Raw genomic sequence first — 20127 nt, 5'->3', positions numbered from 1 at the left:
CCTGAACACCTGTTGGATATTCAGAGAGTTCCTGGACCAACAGTAATACCAGACATAACAACAACCACCCTGTGTACTTGGTAGCAATACCCGGCACGAGGTGGAATCCCTAATCAGAAAGAAATAATATAAGAGCAACAACAATAATAATAATAATAATACATAACTATATGTTTAATGACCAACAGTTACGGATTGGCAACATATAGCATTTTTAAAAATAAAACTCCTTTTTTTTGAAAATAAGATACCATTTCATTCATTATTCCAGTTTCAGTGACGAAATCACTGTGTTATTAATCCATAATGTGATAAGATAAACTTAATTTTAAAGATAATCGTTCATCAAGTGTGATTTTCTGAATTGCCTTTTAGCCCGTTGGAAACATGTGCCTTACGTCCAAAACATGGCAAAAAATAATTTTTGTTTCTTTATATCATGGGCTCTGGTTTCATTTTAGAATCGCGTTAAAGATTTGTTGTCTATTGAAGATTAACAACATTCCTTGATTGGGAAGGAAAATGCAGAAATTCGTCAACTTTACAATATGTCAAATGTAGTTAATGAAATTAAGGAAAACTGCAGATGATAGTCGGTAAACATAAAAAAAAATGGGAGCCACAAATAAGAAAACTTCACTTAATGAAAAAAAAAAATGAGAAGTTGAAGATAGTGCACTAACTCTTGAGCTGCTGAAGACAAAGTGTCCGCTGGGAATGATAAAGAAAAGTATAAAAGGGCTCGGAATGGACAGTAATGCACAGATTCCAATTCGTCAGACGCATCCATAATATCAGGTACATACTTGAATAATAAACTTTTGATTAATAAAAATAAGATATTTTATTAGCGAGTGTTCCGTTTCTACTCTTGGTATAAATTACAAACGTGTAATGGTTTGCAGTTATAACTGAGATGATAATTGAATTAATAAGAGCATTCAAGAGTCATGTGGTAGTACTGTCTTCTGCTGCAGCTCAGTTGGCACGGCACATGTCTACCACTAGTGTGGACAGTGTGGGTTCGATTCCTGTCGACTACCGGAGAATTTCTGAAATTTTCTTCAATCTTTAACCGATCCATTGTTTAAATAATAATAATACATGGTAATGCTGTGGTAACTGGAGTCTGTTCTTCCAAGAGAGCAGTTAGTGTCTTGTGTAAGGTTCCAGCGAGTAACTGAAGGCTAGAATTTCTCATTCTTAGAGCTTCCCATATCTGTTCAATGGGATTCTGTCTGGAGGCTTCGCATTCAGAGAGAGCGCGAGCATTATCGTCCATTAGAAGCACTGGAAATCTATGCACCCTCAATAGTCTGATAGTGTGTTCGAGCATTTAATCGATATAAATTTTACAACCACCACAGTTTCTTTCTTGAAAATATGCAATTTATCTCTTGAAAATATGTACAATATTGTATATTACATACTCAGATCACCAGTCCTCCTTAGCATCAGTCTTGGGGACCATTCTTATAGTTTTTATGCTCTCTCTCTTCAGATGAAGTTACTTCGAAACGCTGCAAACTGAATCTAGCCTCGCCTATGAGCATAACAATGTGCCACTGTTCTTGAGACAAATTCACGTGTTCACCACGATACTCGTTGAAACAGGCCTCTCTCTCTCTCTCTCTCTCTCTCTCTCTCTCTCTCTCTCTCTCTCTCTCTCTCTCTCTGCAATAAGGTGGGAAGGAAAAGAATTCACTAGTCGTATTGTCCCCCCTCTTTCCCTTTCTCCCAACCTATAGGATTTTTATCATTCGCGTAGAGCTGGCCTTGTTTTCGCATGTTATTTGCAAAATATGAGCATGACATATTTCTTAACTGCAAATGAGTACAAGTGAGTACTATTCAATTATATAGACTCAGTTATATAGTTGGCCCTCAGGTAACAGAGTGCGTGTTTAATTCCCTCGAACCCACTTACCACACTTAATTATTATGTTTAGAAGTGGAATTATTAAACTATTTTCTTAAATTAGAAAAACTTACCAAAGTGATATTATTTTCAGTAGCCCATTGTTCATTTCGCAGTGGTCTTGGCATTCGTTTTGAGCGAATTCTCCTAGCAACTGCAGTATAGCATACGGAAATCAGAATGCATGGGACAAGAAAGCCAAGAATAAAATAAATGAGTAAAAATGACTTGTAGTTGCTATCATTATGCCTCCAGTCAATGGTACATGTAGTAATGCTTGGCTCAAGGTTGTATCTAAAAAGAAATAAAGGACCATTACATTACACAAATAAACTACACTGGTTTCTGAAATTAAAATAGTGACAATTAAATATTAAAATCATTGAAAACTATGAGTGCAAAAGAGAACGCATTTTAGTTGTTAACATGCGGGATGCCCAGAATGAAAGGAAAACGAGTCGGCAACATTGTGAAAATTAATACTATTATTATTATTATTATTATTATTATTATAGGGTTACCCGTACTTTTAACACATAAATTCGTATTTGTGTCTGTAAATTGCGTGTGTTCTCTGGCCGATTTGCCTGTTTTGCTGGGCGAAAAAAATCCGTTTCTGAGGAACAAAAACCTTTCTATCTCCGCCTGAGACCGACTAACTCAGTCACGGAATGAAAAAAGCCCCATTAAAGTTCCTAGCGTCATCGACGGGATTCGAACCCGGGCCTTTTCCACCCGGTGTGGTGAAAACGGTGACGATACCACTGTGCTACCGCGCAGACCACATTGTGAAAAGTGCCCATAAAAAGTCCTCGCATCACTGAAGGCATTCAAGCTCAGGCCTTTTTCACCAGGCATATGAGGACGGTGATTATAATTGTGCTACTGCGAGGGCACATGCATTTCTGTTTTGTACCTACATATTCAATCTATGTGACCTGGACTACGAAAAGGTGGTTAACGTACGAGAAGAAGTTTTCGAGTAAACAGCTGTTAAATTAAACACGATTCCGTGCGAGGTGGACCTCTCCCTCGGGCCTCTGCTCACGGTGGGCAACAACTTACAGAAACCCCAGCGATATCTGCTTTATTTTATGACAATTACATCGGTCTCTTGTTCTCGGGCCTTCTGCGCGCGCAGTCGCCAGGAAAAGTTGTTTTCTCGCCGTTCTTTCTCACTCGCGAAGGCAGCAAGTGATTGAACAAGTTGGCAGCTTATTGAAGCTACAGCTGAACGCCTGGCCATTCCACTACCAGGAAGACTGCCCAATTTTAAAGATTATCGTGTTATGAAATTGCCATCTTCAGAGAATAAATCATCCATTTACAGACTCTACATTTCCGCACTTGTTGCTAATGAACCGAAATTGATAACAGGTCTTTTAGAAGAATTTAGACAAAATACATACCTTTTGTGACAGTCATGAAACCAGGTGCTGATCTGTGTGATGTTTGTAGAGTAAATTTCTATCTATTTTTGAAGCCAAGAACTGCAAGTATGAAGAGAAAGAACTGAAGCTGAACAGTGCTTTGGACCCAGTACATTATCCAACAAGTCTTCAGAAACCAGATTCTGCTTATTTCAAGTGCAGTATTTGGTATAACTAATTAAAAAAAAAAAAAAAAAACCAGTTAATCTACTTGATTGATGAGGAGCAAGACATAGGAAAAGGTCCAAATTGTGTGGTGAGTTTTCTGCAAGACTACCTGGATACCTCTCAAGAAGCTGAGATCCTTGTCCTATTTGTATACAACTGTGTGGGACAGTTGTCCCACACAGTTGTCTACAAATAGGACATGGTTTCAATACCTAATGTGGAGAGTAACAAAGGGAATGCAGCAGTGTATTCTCCTCAATTTTCTCCTAACTAGTCATACTAAGTTTAGTCCTGATCGGATGTTTGGAATCTTTAAAGCAAAGTATGCCGTCAGTAATATTGATACCCACAATGACTTGATAAATTACCTCCTCTCCTGGTGTTATTACCTCCTCTCCTGGTGGTCATAATAAAGCTGTCTCTGCCAAACAAGTGACTTCGTATGAATTGGATGTATACTTGAATCAATTTTTCAAACAGTTAGCTGGGATTACTAAATTCCATTATTTGCCCTAGTGGAGCAGTGAAGGCAAGGAAATTTTCTGATAGTAAGGACGTTAATGAATTCACTTTTCTATTAAAACCATTGGATGGGAAGATGCCAAAGGTAATCAAGCCAGGATCGCCAGTGGTACTTATATAACAACATCAGAAGTCTGGTGACAGATTCTTCCAAAGGCGCACAACTGAATAAAGAATTGAAGAAGAAGAAGAAGAAGAGGAGTGAACTTCCAGCGTGAATGTGTGCTATTTGTTCTTAAACTTGATAATTTTGTATGAGTATTTCTGTATGTGTACCTTTTTTTACAGTAAAAATTAAGTATGTTCAATTTTTCATTTCTTAAGTTTTCCAGTTTTTATTCCCCATCATTGGGTACGAATTGTGAAGCACCGAATTGAGCTAGAGACCTGGATTTGGTTTCATTGGGAAGAGTGTACTTTTTTCTACAAAAATCACCATAATCGATATCTTGACACATTAACTACCTTTTCGTAGTTCAGGTTTTTATTATTATACATATTATATATAATAATAAAAAATTCCAAAAAAATTAGAATGACTTTATAAATGAGTATTAGCTATGTCCTGGATTTATGTTTTAAGTTTATGTTTTAGCTCGGTTTTAAACAGGATTATTAACTTTAGAGCTCCCCCCCCCATTTTTATTATAGAAATGTCGTATAACTCTATATATATGGCCCTCTGCTAAACGAATAGTCTAAAAACTTCCTTGTTGCCTATCTAGTTGATTTGATTACTTACTTTTATAAACTACGAATTTATTAGACTTACATTTAAATAAAACGATGAATCACTAACCTTCAACCCAGCGTATCTTTCTGAAATTTTTTAAATTTTTTTCTTGAATATTTCGAAATTCATTAAAATATGTTCTTGGCCCTTCTGCTTTTCGAGATTCATGAGATGGCGCTGTTATTAGGCTCACATAGTTAAAACTTTATTGGAGTGATAATTTGTAGATATTGATGGAAGTCGTCTGTACTTTCATGGTTTCTGTGTTCGACGCAAATCACGTATACATGGATTTCTGGTAAGCTTTTTATACAGCTATCTGAATTTATTTTTCTTAATCATAAAAACCTCATTATTTTGGAATTATTCTTTTGATGTTATTTAGCTTCAAACCGTGATTACTGCAATGAGTCAATTATTTTCATATTTCAGTTTTGAAGACTAATATATAATTATTCAAATATCATATAGTTACACTGCAGTTATTATAAATATATACATGTCAGCAAATATATTTCAACATTTCTATATTTTTACTTGCTGCTATTCATGCTCTCTATTGGACATAATTTCTCCTGTCTATTTTATTGCGTACATAATTTCATTCTGATATTTCATGAATATATGGTGTCATATATTTTTAAAATGTAGCGTGGAACTAACCGAACTGTTTACTGTTCACTATTTCATTACTTAATGTCTTCTTTTGTACCTGACTTACTGTTATCGACGAATAGCTACTTGAAATATCTTCAATAAAGGAGCGCTCCCAAAAAGCTTATTGCTAATTAATATTTATTTATTGTGTGTGTGGCCTTGTCACTTTTTCTAAATAGTAGTAGTGGCATGTGATGCAAGAAAGCAAGCATATGAGCTTATGCAGCATCAGCCAAAAAATTACAAAACAATCCCCTCTAAATATTTGTCCAGTTCATCCTTAAATTTATTTAACCTATCAACTTTCACAACGACAGATGGAAGTTTGTTCCAGCAATTAACCAACCGCCGGCTAAAGGCTTCCGCACATCTATTCTACATCTGTCCTTCCTTAATTTCAATTTATGCCCCTTTAGGTTCATAATCTGAACAAGTGGAAGAATCCAATCAGAATTCAGCGTGCTCAACCCATTCAAGAGATGATTGCGAACGGAATAGTCTAGAAGTTACAATAAGCATTTTTTTGATTTATTACTAACTAAAAAAAATAAATAATAATAAAGTAATAATAATTAATAAATAAAATAATTTGTTAAATATTATTTATTAGGAAAAAAATTACTAAAGGGGCTTTTGTGATAACTGTTTACTTCTATATATTTCTTATTTCCAGTTTAGAACTTTTTCACCGCCATAGTTTAAAATGGGCCGGAAAATGGTCGATCGCTATGCATAGAAATAAAAAGTATATAATAATAATAATAATAATAATAATAATATTCTTTATTACAATGTATACAATAGTGATTCTTTACACAGAAAGCCAGAGGAATCTTACAATACTTCGTTTATATAAGTGATTTTTTATTAGGAAAAAAAAAAAAATAATAATAATCAAAATTTAAAAAATGAAATAGTCATTAAAACGAAAAACGGCTACAAGTTGAGCAGAACATAAAATGACATCGGCTAACTAAGACCTGCACTTACATAACTGTCCTTTACAAACAGAAAGATAGGCCATGATAAATTAAATTAAATTATCTGTTTATACTCCGGGACAACCAAACGGTCAGAGGAGTTGGATATGCCATCGCGATATGCCTTGTCGATAGACCACAGATCGATGTCGATGTTCAGCGAGTTGATAGTATCAAGAGTCACATTTGGTAAGTAAACTTGAAATTCTGTGACCTCTGGAGCCTTGAGCACAAGGAGGGGGTACTGCGGAGATGTCTACCTGGCAAACGCCAACCAACCGTGTTCCAGATGTTGATGTCATCATGTTTCGCTGAGCACAGATGAAGGAATGCCTTTATTTTTAGCACGTGGGCTCTGTGGACTGTGGACACGTATTGCAGGTTGGAGAAGAGTGTAGATTTAGATGTCGTGTAGATCTGGTGCGACCACAAGTTGGCCCACTTCAGCATCCAGAATTCGAGGCCCCATAGTTTCCTGAGGCTGGTGCCGCCAACCAAACTTCTGCGGCATAGGAGAGCACATTACCGAAGTAAGTTGCAAGGTACTGTAATTCCTGATTATTTGCTTATTGTGCGTTTTGCACAGATTTTTTTTTCATTCCCCAGAAGGCTCTCATGGCTTTGGAATACTGAGCTTGTATTTGTTTTTTATAGGTGAAGTTGGCATCAAGGATTACTCCTAGGAATTTGACACTGTCTGTGGGAATCAGAACATTTCCTGCCAATACTGGACGTAGAGAAAACGCAGTATCAGCAGAAGTTTTCCGACTTGGCGTAAAGATGAGATAGTTTGACTTCTCTGGATTAACTGACAGGCCAAAAAATTGGCATACTTACAGAATGTATTTAGGTAGCTGTTTACAGATTCAGAGGAGGTTTGTCTTTCTTGAGTCACCAACACGGCGTTTGCATGGCAAGTAGCATACAATATCATCAGCATACGATAAGAACGCTGGAAATTGATCCATTAGTGTAACAAATATTGCTGCAAATAAATAAATAAATAAATAAATAAATAAATCTTTATTGTGAAGTAGATTTACAGCACAATATCCCATCACGGCGACGAGCGCCAGGGGTTCACATATAGATAACATAAGTACAAATTCAAATGGCTACAAAATATAGCGAACACATACAAAAGGCTACAAAATACAGATTACAAATGCAAAAAGAAATACAAATACATCATAAAAACAAGGAGCTGAACACAAATAAAGAAAAACAAATACAAGTTGGCAGTGATTCAGGTTTCAAGAGCTTTGATAAACTTGTGTCTGTCCTTCTTTTTACTTATTATGGTGTCGATGTCGGCGTCCACACGGTTGAGGGCAGCGAGCATCTGCTTGGGCAGAAATCTTTCGGTGAGTACAAGCCTGTTGTGGTGAGCCACAAGTGCTGGTACCGACCTTAGGCTTGGCTGTGGAATCCTCCAAGAGCAAGCATTCCAAATATTTGGAGATGATATTTGGCCTGAGATGAGTTTGGCTGTGAAGACCAGCCTCTTTTCAACGATCAGGAACTTCAACCTCGGGATGTCGAGTGCTTGTGCCATCATGGTAGTTGTGGTAGCGGGAGGTAGCCGAAGCTTGTTATTCGCCCATTTCAGTAGCCAGTATTCAGCAGTGTACACCCGCTTAAGGTTTGTATGTGCAGCAGAGGCCCATATTTCTGCACCATAGAGAATGGCAGGGTAGACGGTGGAGGTGATGAACCTTTTAACAGTGGCAGGATGTCGGACGTGTAGCAGCTGCTGCTTTGAGATCCACCGTAGACGAGAAAATCTGGTACTGAGTTTGTCGATCTGGTGGACAAAGGACATCTTTTGGTCGAACAGAACGCCAAGGTCTGTGTGCGAGGGTACGTTTGGTATTCGTACCCCTGCGAGTGAAACGTTGAGTACTGTCGGCATGGATTTAAGGGAGAATATAACCTGAGCAGACTTCAGAGGGTTGATTTTTAGATTGAAGTTTGCCAGGTACAATTCTAGATCCTTAAGTTGGGAATTGATCCTGTTGCTAAGCTGGGCGGGGTCGTCGCCAGGGTTAATTGGAATCAGCAGTTTGAAGTCATCGGCATAGCATAGGAGACCATTCGTTGAGGCCATAATGGGCACGATGATGGCTGTGAACAGGACACCAGACAGGACACCCCCCTGCGGTACTCCAGCAGTAATGTCGCAGGATAGGGTATGTTGCTGCCGATGGAGAATAAGTATTCTGTGACTGAGAAGTGATTCCAAAAAGCACAGCATATCACCTCGAATGTGAAAATTCTCCTTAAGTAGGAGGAGCAAGGCCGGAATCGACACGGCATCAAAGGCTGCGCTTATGTCGAGGTATGTGGTTGCTAGCTCAGCTCTTTGTTCGAATGCTGAGAGAATGCGTTCTGTGGTGGCTACCAAGTTAGTGATTGATGATTTTCCTGCGATAGCATAATGGATTTCAGGTGGTTTCGTCTGGAGGATTTGTTGAGTGATTGTGGGTAGCAAAGCCTTTTCAAGAGTTTTTAACAGACAAGAGGCAACTGATATGGGTCTGAACTGGCTGACGTTTGAGGCAAATTGGTTTTTGCGGATGGGGTACACTCTGTATTTATTCCACTGGGGTGGAAAATAATGCTCAGCGAGGCATCTGTTGTAGATCGAGAGAAGAGGGCCTATGATGAATGTGCTTAAGCATTTGATCATAAATTGTGGAATTCCATCTTCCCCAACAGTGGCTGTTGTGGGAAGGGAATTGATGGCACGTATGAGCTCCTGTTCCGTGATCTGGATAGTCCCTAGGACATCTGAAGGGTTTTCATAGTCAGGCTGGACAACTGTAGATGGGACTGTGGTTGTATTTGAAAATCTGGCGATGTATTTGAGCCATTCTTGAGGATCAAGCATGTGATTGAATCCACCATGTGGGGCAGCTTAGAATGGCTTTCCTTTCCTCAAAGTGCGGTTAAGGTTCACTTGGATTGCGTCAGCTTTCTTTCGATTAAAGTGGGCCCTGGCACGGGAAATAGTAAGGCTGAGAGAGAGTGAGAACCACCTTTTGGGATCCCAACCTCGACGCTTTTAGAGACTGTAATGCCATTGCCTATAAAGCTAAGCATTCTCCTAGATAGCAGGTTATTGAGGATCTCGAGCATATTTCCGGATATCCCGTAGAATCTCTCAAGTAAGGCAAAAAGGGCCGTGATTTGGACTGAGTCGAAAGCAGATTTCATGTCCAAAACAATGGTGTGAAGATCTTCTTTGTCATTCCAGGCAGGTTACAGTAGATCTATTAGGCATGGCATAATGGGAATGTTCGGGCCTGTGCGCAAAGATTGCGAGTGCTACATCATTATAGATGCTTCTTGAGGCATTTCAGGAAGGGAGAGGCAATTGATATTGGCCTAAAGCCAGTCGGTGTTTTCGCATACGGCTTCTTCGGAACTGCCACAACTCTCTCTCTCTCTCTATGTATATATATATATATTTTTTTTTTTATGTGAACCCCAAACACGAGAGGTATTAGAACCTATAGTACTTAGTACCTTGCTTGGGTTTGAGGTTAAGAAGACGAAAGAAGATATTTGTTGACATTGGACTTGAACTTCTGTAGATTGTAATTTGAGGGTGTCTCAAAAATATTGGTACAAACGTTTAGGGGAGGTAGGTACATCTAAAGGAATGTGAATCGCATAGGAACACATAACCGGAAACGTCACCGTAAGTCGGTACACGGCGCTGTTCATCAGTTTCGGGAGAGGGTTTACTCATTCAAGCAGTAGTTGCCGCACGAAGAGCATGCATAGATATACGAACTGTGAGCTGGCAGACATGCACCTTGTGTATGGATTAGCAGAGGGTTCTTGTTGCGCCCCCGTGCGGCACAACATCGCTTCGCAATAAATATGTGGGCAGGTATGGTCGGTGATTGCTTAGTCGGCCCATACCTGTTACCATCCCGCATGAACTCCGCTAAATATCGGATCTTTCTTGAACAAGTTCTATCAGGGTTACTTGATGATGTTCCAGCAAATGTGAGACGCAACATTTGGTTTCAACATGACGGGGCGCCTGCCCATTATGGAAGGTGTGTTCGTGACCATTTGAACAGGCGTTTTGGGCGTCGATGGATTGGCCGTTGTGGACCTGTTGCCTGGCCCCACGCTCACCTGATTTATCGAGCCTTGATTTCTTGATTTGGGGGCCCTCAAATCTATCGTGTATAAATCGCCTGTGGAGACGGCAATGGATCTCGTGGCGAGACTCGTCTGCGCTGCTGCTACTGTCAAAGAAACTCCAGGTGTGTTCGACCGTGTCCACCAATCCATGCTGCGTCGGTGTCACGCATGCATCGCGCCTCATGGTGGAACCTTCCAGCATCTGTTGTAACATCATGAAATGCATCCATCTCGTACTCCATTGTTAATATTATGTCAAATAAATGTTTGCCACTAATTACTGTATTGTGTCATTTTCTGCTTCTTGTGCCTCTGCTATTACTTTCCCGTGACGTTTCCGGTTATGGGTTCCTATGCGATTCGCATTCCTTTAGATGTTACCTACCTCCCCTAAACATTTGTACCCATATTTTTGAGACACCCTGTGGTGTCTCAAAAATATATGGGAAGCTCGACGAGCTAGTGCTTCGATTTCCCAAACGGCTAAACTTGTCGAGAACCAATTGGTAAAATGTGCCAGGACTGGCGTCAAAATTAACAACGACCCGACGACAAAACTGCAAAGGTCAGCAAAAGGTTGATATTAGAGGTGAGTGTCGGGTCCGGCGACTCGTATAGGCGAACAGGCGCAGTACTGTTGAAGAGTTGACTGCCCAATACAACATGGGCCAACTATCTAGCATGACTGTATCGCACGCTCGCACGAATGGGCTACCAGCAGATGACCCCTACGGCATCCTCTCCTAACCAAGGTTCATCGGCGTAGAAGAGTCGCCTGGTGCAAAAAGCATGCAAGTTGAACGTTAGAAGACTTGAAGAAAGTGTGTGCTGATCGGATGAGTCACGTTATTTACTCCACACCATGGATGGTCGTGTATGGATTTGGCGTCAATAACATGAGGCTCTTGATACATCAGGCATGGTATCAAAAGTGCAGGCCAGTAGGGGCGGTTGTATTATGTGTGGGGCATGATTCACTGGCAGGAACTTGGACGCCTGGTGCATGTGGAGCAACGTATCAATGGTCTCCGCTATCGTCAACTGCTTGCTGACTGTGTAAATCCCGTTATGTTACACTTTTTCCTGAATGGCGATGGTATCTTCCAAGATGACAATGCACTGAGCCATCGGGCACTTGTTGTAGGAATGGTTTGAAGAACACAGTCTTGACTTCCAGCATATCGATTGGCCTCCGAACTTCCCCCGATATCAGTCCCTAATAATCAATATCAATCACTATGGAAAGGCATATCAGGCGTCTGGATACAGCAATCACCTCCATACCTGTATTGCTGACATCATTACACACAGCTTGGTTGGCCCTACCTCCCGAACGCTTCCAACATCTTGTCGAATCAATGCCACGTCGGATAGCTGCTGTACTGAGGGCAAAAGGAGAACCTACGAAGTATTAGGTAGGTGGTCATAATTCAGTGATCACTCAGTGTATATTAAAAATAAAGATATAAGTATTGTCTAACAATCAAATTCTAATAAATGTATTATTTAATTTTCAGTAAATATTTTAATAATACAGTGGATTCCAGTTATTGGGGCAGCCGTTTATTTGGGGAATATCTTAAAGAACAGAATCCAAGCGAGAAAATAGCCAAGGTTTACTTCGCTTAAGTGGGACAACATGCCGTTTAATCGGGGCAGGAGACCGCAGCACTGGAGATTACCCTACGATTGTCTCCGACCGTACAGGTGGTTCGGCCAGATTTCTGGAGCGCGCAACCATAAAACAATTAGCAGTCACCTGTTTATTGGGCTTTTCTGTTAGTGCAGTCTATCATAAACGGATAGTAAAGTCGATCTTATTGAATTTTTGGTTCACACTTGGGTGGTCACCCACCACGTACTTGTGCATGGAGGTTATACCCATGCACAAGTACATGGTGAAGGTGCAAGCAGAGGATTTGGTTGTCACAGACAGTCCGGACTTCGCCGAAATTGAGTCCACTTGACTTGAGTGTCTCCCCGAATATCAGCAGTTCCATCTGCATTTTAGACTCCCAGGGAGCAAGTGCAGCTTGTCTGGCATATCTGAGAGAATGTCTGTGACAACCTCAAGGATCTGTATATGAAACTACAAATATGATGAAGAACGTAATCCAAGAAAGGCTTCAAGTGCCCTCGAACTCATAAAAATCTTAAATGAACTATATATTGTGTTTCCAAAAGGCTCTTATAGGACTGAGGGTATTCCTTTTGTTCAGAGAATGACAATGGGGACCAATTCATAGCGTAAATGACGATGTAGTTTTTCTATGTTATGTATAATGTTTTGTAATTTTTCTATGAATGTAATTTTTCCTCTATATTTATATACCTTATTTTTGCTGATATTTTATCCTTTGTTACACTCCAATAAGTTTAGTTGGATGTATGAGCCACACTCCTAGATAATTCCTGTACAGGGGTGTTTGTTGAATAAACTGAGAATAATAATAATACCGACAGCTGGAATTCTGTGGATTATTATGGTGAAATGCGTTCACACTTCCATGGAATCTTAAATCATATAAAAAATTAATTTTCAGAATCTTCTCTTCATTCCTATTTTTAAAGCTTTGTAACACTACTCCGTTCTCACTTGCGCATATCGTGTTACTTGCAATTTGTGTGTGCTGTGTTCTTTGTTATTGATTGCTAATCTTTTTACTGTTTTAAATTTTAACCCCCATCCACAAATATCAGTGAACAGAAATATAAACTAGTTAGTATGTACATATTACAGTACGTATTAATTATTCCGATTATCACGTATATTCTTCCTATTTTCACGTATCATTTTAATTGGTGACATGTGTTTTTGTAAAGGGCGGCTCCTAGAACGCGAGTTCAACTCCGCCTCGTATCTCTGTGAAGAACAGTATCACTACAAATGGGCCAGATGTGTGTGACGTCGGTTTGTGTGTGTGTTCTGTTCTGGCCTTTTGGCTACCCAGAAGCATCAGTCACCTGGATAGATGATTCTGGGTACTCGTCCACACCACGGGAAGGTGGGCCAGTCCCAATGGAGCACGTACTGTCTCGATACGAGACTCTGAACCACCTGATGTTGCCAAAAGGTGGGCTAGATTTCTCTGGGGGCCTACTCCAGAGAGGGGGAAAAAATTTTAAAAATAAAATAAAAATTAAATAAACTAAAAACAGAAACAAAATGTATTTCCCGTGGTGCAAAAAAGACAAAAAAAAAAAAAATAAATAAATAAAATAAAATAAATAAAAAAATAAACGAATAATTATAATAATTCCCCGTGGTGAAAAAGAAAATATATTAAATAAATAAATTAAAAATAATAAAATAAATAAATAATAATAAAATAAATAATTAAATAAAATAAGAAAAATAAAATAAATTCCGTGTGATGAAAAAAAAAAAGGGAGAGCTGTCTGGGACCAATGATAGTCCACATCCCAGTTGTCAGAACAAAGCACGAGTAGAGAAAAAAAAAAAAAAAAAAAAATTTTAATTGGTAAGGTAATAAAAGGTAAATTTTGCTTAACATATCTTTACTTTTATAGCCTGTGGATAAATTTTCTCCTATTTTTGCTAATTAGAATCGCCGTTTAAGAGAACTAAAATTCAACTTCCCCAAGCTGTGGAAAAGCTAATTTGTAAAACCTATCCCCAAAATAAAAAACCCAAAATCTGTAAAAGACTTCAGACCAATCACTGTCGGATGCTCTTTGCAAAAATTCTTTGAAAAAACAATCCTGCACACCAATATCGAGCATTGCTTTAAGCATAGGCCAGAATACCTGCACTCAGTACTTCTATAGAGATCAACCATCACCAATCTCATGGGGACACTGCTAAGGATCCAGCAAGCACTAAATAGCAAGCAACAGTTGGACGTAGTCTTTTTAGATGTGGCAGCTGCGTATGATAACATATCCATCCCAGCTCTCGTAGTCATTCTGCGGGACTACTTTCTCATTACAGGACATGCCCTCCATTTATTAAAGAGCACTCTTCGGCGCAGACAAATTACGGTGACAAACGAAAACATGTGCGCAATGTATGAGGTTGATAAAGGTGTCCCGCGAGGCGGAGTCTTGTCTGCCACAATTTTTGCCATAGCCCTCGAACCCTTCTTAGCCCAGAACAAGAAGCGCTTCATCAAATACGCCGATGATATAAAATTTTTTATTGCCTCAGAAGATCAGAAATCAGCTGACTACCACAGCCAAGTGGCTAATACTAAAATAAAAGAACTTAAAGAGTATCTAGATTGTATCGGGCTGCATTTGAATGAAAAAAAGACGGCACAAATGACTTTCACAAATAAAATAATGCCAAACAAAATGGAAATATTTGTGAACGGCATCCTCGTCCAAAAGGCGCAGTCACACGTTGATCTTGGAATCAAGTGGGACGAAGGCCTGACCTTCCGCCCGCACTTCGCATACATCCGTAACAAAACATACGCGGCGCTTTGGGCAACCAAGCATGAGCTCACCGGTATTAGAGACCCGGTCTGATGAAGCAATACATCAACAGATGTGTTACTCCTATTCCCCTATACGCGGCACAAATCTGGTCTTCAGCTCCCGAAAGCAGTATCAAAGCCTTTCTAGGACTCTAATACTGGCTCTTGAGATGGCTGAACAGAATTTCAGCTAAGCCTTTTACCATCTCAAGAGCTATACTACAATTTAGAGGTCACACCCTGGAGACAAATAATCACGTCAAGAAACATAATGACCCTCGCTCAGCTTTTAACGGACGACTGGATGCACCGAAAGCCCGAAAGTGGATAATAATACCCGCGAAAAACCAAGACAAGTTGCAGATAAGGAATCTCAACTTAAAGCGGCATTTACGCAGTTGAATAGCCTCGGAAGATTCTTCCCAGCAAACACCATCCAGCTATTCAACAACCTCAATATCAATCCTGAAAAGCTCTGCAATTGCAAATCCTACAGAAAGGAAGTTCTCAGAAACTCTTACTTGCAAATACAGATGTAAGGATACAGTTTCAGCACCTTGTTCGGCCAGACACGAGCCACTGGGCTTTAGGAAACCCGACCTCATCAAGAAATAGGTGTCAGGATTGTCCTACCTACCCCACTATAATCCCCACAGAAGACGACTGCTGGAAAATTGAACTTTCAAATTTTTATTTTACTGTATTGCGGTCATTCCTGTTGGCATGTTGTTTCATATGCTGTACGTTGTTTGGCTGTAAATATTTGCGTTTATGTAAATATGGTGAAACTCCCACTTGTGTGGGTGTGTTTAAGCAGAAGGTATGCTTCAATTGTCACCTTATTATGTTTCTTACCAGTTTACAGTAGTTAAGTAGTAAAAGCCTCTGCGAGTAATTAATAACTCAAATATTTTATATTCCAGATAAAATGTACTTATATATTTCATAATTGTATTACATTTTGTAACATAGTTGTATATGTATGATCATCCCCCCCCCCTAGCCAGTGGCTGTAACCAGGTGTTCTCCTAAGAGAAATAAACTGATGATAATAATAATAATAAATTCACAAACGTAATCACAATGACGGCGCTTACTACACATCGTATAGTGAACGGTTCTTTACTATGGTGAGCCCGTCGTAACGTGATTTTATTGTACAGTGAATCAAATGTAAAGCGGGGATCCATTGTATTTTTAACAATTTACGTGAAACTTCAGATAATTGGGGCAACCGCTTAATCGGGCCAAAATGCACTAGTCCCGATGTGTCCCAAATAACCGGAATCGACTGTATTTGTTTTTTCAAGTCTTTCAAAAACCAGAAGGTATACGCCATTCATCTAAAAAAAAAAAAAAATTCAGGGGTATACGGAGTATACATTCCACTACATCCCTGGACGTAGCCCTACAATGTAGCAGAGTTGGCTCCGTTGTCAAAAAGTTCATAAAAGTTTCTGCTGTCATGACCAAATTCTAATTGAGGCTATTTCCATTCTCACAAATCTCGAATATTTTTCTTTTAACTCCTTAACAACATGCAATTTACAAATAATATTTTCTTTAAACACTGGACAGAGTAGTAAAATCGAGTAGAAGTCGCTACGCTTGAAACCGGTTCAGCAAGTAGCAACAGATTGGAAGTCAACTTGTTTTGAATTTTTAACATCGTTATAAACCAGAAACTTTTCTGTACAATGTAGGACCTAGCGAAGAACATGACTAATAGTTGTATGTCATGATTTTTTTTATTTCCGTAATTCGTTTTGTCCCGATTTTCACACATGAAAATCTGACTGCCTTACTTTTGTAAGCTCTGCAGCTTTAGTGCTTCCTGTGTTTGTTCATCCTAAAAAGTCTTGATGCATTTCGTTGTTATAGTGAGGCAAAAATTCAGATTTATATTTCAACAAAGAACTACAGGGCATGTCGTCTCCCATGTCTCCATTTCCCAAGGAATCTGTTCAAGGTTACAACACGATACTAGAAGACAAGTGAATGGAAGCCACCCACCATAAGCCCTATCTGTATTTATTTATTTATTATGTCTAAGGTGGCACCTAGACTTCCGTCTATCTCCACCTGATAAAGTGACTTAGTGCAGAACCTCTGCAAAACAGACCTGTATGGAAGGTCTCTTCGCCACCACGGAGCAGCTGTTACCTGCACAGCCGCTCCCTGGTGGTGAAGAGACCCTAATGGCCGCCCGTATTCACTTGGTGCTGGGCCTGGTCTCCTATTTTAAGTGCCTCATGCACAAAAATCCCGCACCCACCGGAAGTAGTGCTGTACCGGCGGGTGGCAGCAATCCCGCTCCCAGGCTGCCCACACCTGAGAGCCAGCAAAAAATAAATAAATATATACACACACACATAATATAAACAAACTAAAAAAAAAACACAAATAATCAAAATGTATATAACCAAATATTAATTAGTAATCATTAAATTATTCCAATGTTTTCTCCGTTGAAAAACAGTTACACAGAACTCTTGCAGTGCTTGAAATTTATCTTGATTAGCAATAAGATCACTTTCACAGCCTCTAACTAAATTACCAATCTTCACTTTTAGCCTTTCTTTATGTTCAACATACAAACTACAATCATATAATAAATGACTCCAAGTCTCAGGTTGACCGCAAGTGCATAAAGGAGAGCTGACTAGACCAAAGTAATGTAGTTTAAAATTCAATGACCCATGGCCAGTTAAAATAAACGATGTTACCATAGAAGGAAAAAACCATTTGTTGTTACTATCATAAGTAAATTTAACTGTTGGAATAAACAATCTAGTCATCTCCCCAGTTACACTAAGATCCCATCTCTGTTGCCACATACCAATCAACTGTGTTAGAACATTTTTCTTAGCTTTCTCTATAGTGACATCAAATGTAATATTCATGAAAGAAACCACTATGCCTTTTTTTTAAGTAATAACAAAGCGCCTGATACACAATGTACGTCTAGAGACAAATGCCCGGCCAAAACCTGCATAGCATTCGTTGAGACTGTTCTGCACAAATTAGAAATAACGAAGCATTGAGCGCTGAATCGATAACAATTTCTGTTTAAATTTAACGTTAGTAACTCTGAAGTACCACGCTGATGCTCCGTACGCAACTATGGGTAAGAAGACTGCCTTGTAGTATAAATTTAAAAAACTTTCCTTTTCAACCCCCAATCTGACCTCGTTAAACGAATTATTGCTGCACTAAATTTAACTTTTTCGTGTAAGTAATTTAAATGTGGGAAAAACGATAATCTATCATCAATTCTTATACCTAGATATTTCACCTCAGATACTAGGGGAATCTGCCTCCCCTTAATTGAAGCTTTTGGCGGTCACCCATAATTTAATTTCCTCTTAAGAAGCATCATAACAGTTTTAGTTGTAGATATCAATAGTTTATGCAGATCAGCCCATGACTAGACTTTCTAATACCTGGGCCACTCTTATTTCAAGAACAGCCCTGGATTTAGCAGTAACACAAAACCAAATCATCAGCATAAGCAATCTTATGCAGATTTTCAACTGATTGTTCTAGTCATAAATTAAGTACTAAGTTCCAAAAAAGTGGGCCCAATACAGACCCCTGAGGACACCCTGTCGAAAGATTCCTATTAAACTGTAGATACTTAGCTTTCAGTATAATTTTCCTACAATACAAATAACTCTATCGTCCTATACAATAAGTCTGGACATTGCATACCCCTTAATTCAGACAGAATACTCTCATGCCACACCATGTCAAAAGCTCCAGTAAAATCTATAAAGATAGCTAACACATACTTATCCTCTGCCTGGTTGGTGAAATTCCGAGATCATTAATGGCATCCTCCGTAGAATGCCCTCTCTTGAAACCATACTGATAAGGCAGGGTCAAACCATTTTTATCCATGACTTGGTTCAATCTTAAAAATAACAATCTTTCAAAAACTTTGCCAAGATTGGCCAATAACGAAATTGGTCTATACCCTCTTGGGTCATTTGGTTTTTTACCCGGCTTAACTAACAGCTTGATCAAACCAACTTTCCAGATCCCAGGAAAGGTACCTTGAAGTAAGCATTTATTATATAAGTTTAACAAGATGTTAGGATAAAACTCAATCACTTTAAGAACAGCGATATTCTCTACTAAATCGTTCAAGGAGCTTTGGAAATGTTAATTTTCTTAGAAACGGCTCAATTCCTCTAAAGTAAATAAGTTAATATCAACAGACCCAAGGTATGTTGCATTAGAGTTCTTGATACCTTCTTGCTCTGTTGTCTCCCCCCCCTCCCCCCTTCTTCCTCATGAGGAAACAACTCCGATGTTATTGCCTGCACTGTTGTAATCCAATCAGTTGTTTCCACACCATTGACGATTACGGTATTCATTATCTTTCCAGGTCTTACTTTATTCATACTTAGTTTATAAATTAATCCCCAAGGATCTGTATTGCTCACACTAGCAACTAGATTTCTCCAAGCCTTTAAATTACTCTCATAAATAGCCCTATAATAAATTTTCTTTTTATTCCTATAACATGCGTGATAACCTCATTCAGCCCCCCACCGCCTATACCTCTGATATGCCTTCCTACATAAAAATACTTCTTTCCTTAACCTGGATAATTCCGCATTCAACAATTAACAACTCGCCTCTTAACTCGTCTTCTTGAGGCACAACTGAGGGCTCTAAGCAATGAAGACTGAACGAAAGCAGCATACCCACAAGCATTTAAAAAATTCAAATTAACCATATTTTCTCCTGAAAAATCTAAAGCCACTGACCGTGCAAAACTAGACCAGTTAATCTTCTTAAAAGTAAATCTAGTTAATTCAAAATTATCAAAATCTAAAGTAGTATTTAAATCAGCCAAATTAAAAGTATAAGGCTGACCTGATATATTGACTACACACAAATTATTCATCAAAATAAAGTCCTCCATTAAGTGACCTCTCTGATCAGTCATGCCGCTAAACCATAAGTTAGACTTTGCATTGGAATCCAATGCAATAATTAAATTACGACAACCAATTTTACTGAAAACAGTTTCCATATAATGGATAGAATTAACAATTTCGTGACTTGGAGGACAATAAAGAGATATTAAATTAAAAGACAACCTAGGAGT

The 20127-nt window shown here is 38.9% G+C and overlaps 1 protein-coding gene across 1 annotated transcript in view; it reads right to left on the bottom strand.

Annotated features, from left to right (window-relative positions):
* Nucleotides 1-20127, bottom strand: part of LOC150081697 (visual pigment-like receptor peropsin) — a 73447-nt gene that overhangs the window by 7632 nt on the left and 45688 nt on the right. The window contains exon 5 of the mRNA XM_090379561.1: nucleotides 1993-2212. Coding sequence (XP_090235687.1) covers nucleotides 1993-2212 — 220 coding nt within the window. The remainder of the gene's footprint in view (nucleotides 1-1992; nucleotides 2213-20127) is intronic.

This window comes from Mastigoproctus giganteus, chromosome 8 (assembly GCF_048544385.1).
Source record: "Mastigoproctus giganteus isolate SK-2022 chromosome 8, ASM4854438v1, whole genome shotgun sequence".
Classification (NCBI taxonomy): domain Eukaryota; kingdom Metazoa; phylum Arthropoda; class Arachnida; order Uropygi; family Thelyphonidae; genus Mastigoproctus; species Mastigoproctus giganteus.
The sequence above is the reverse complement of the archived record's forward strand: the minus strand, read 5'-3'. Positions and strand labels throughout refer to the sequence as shown.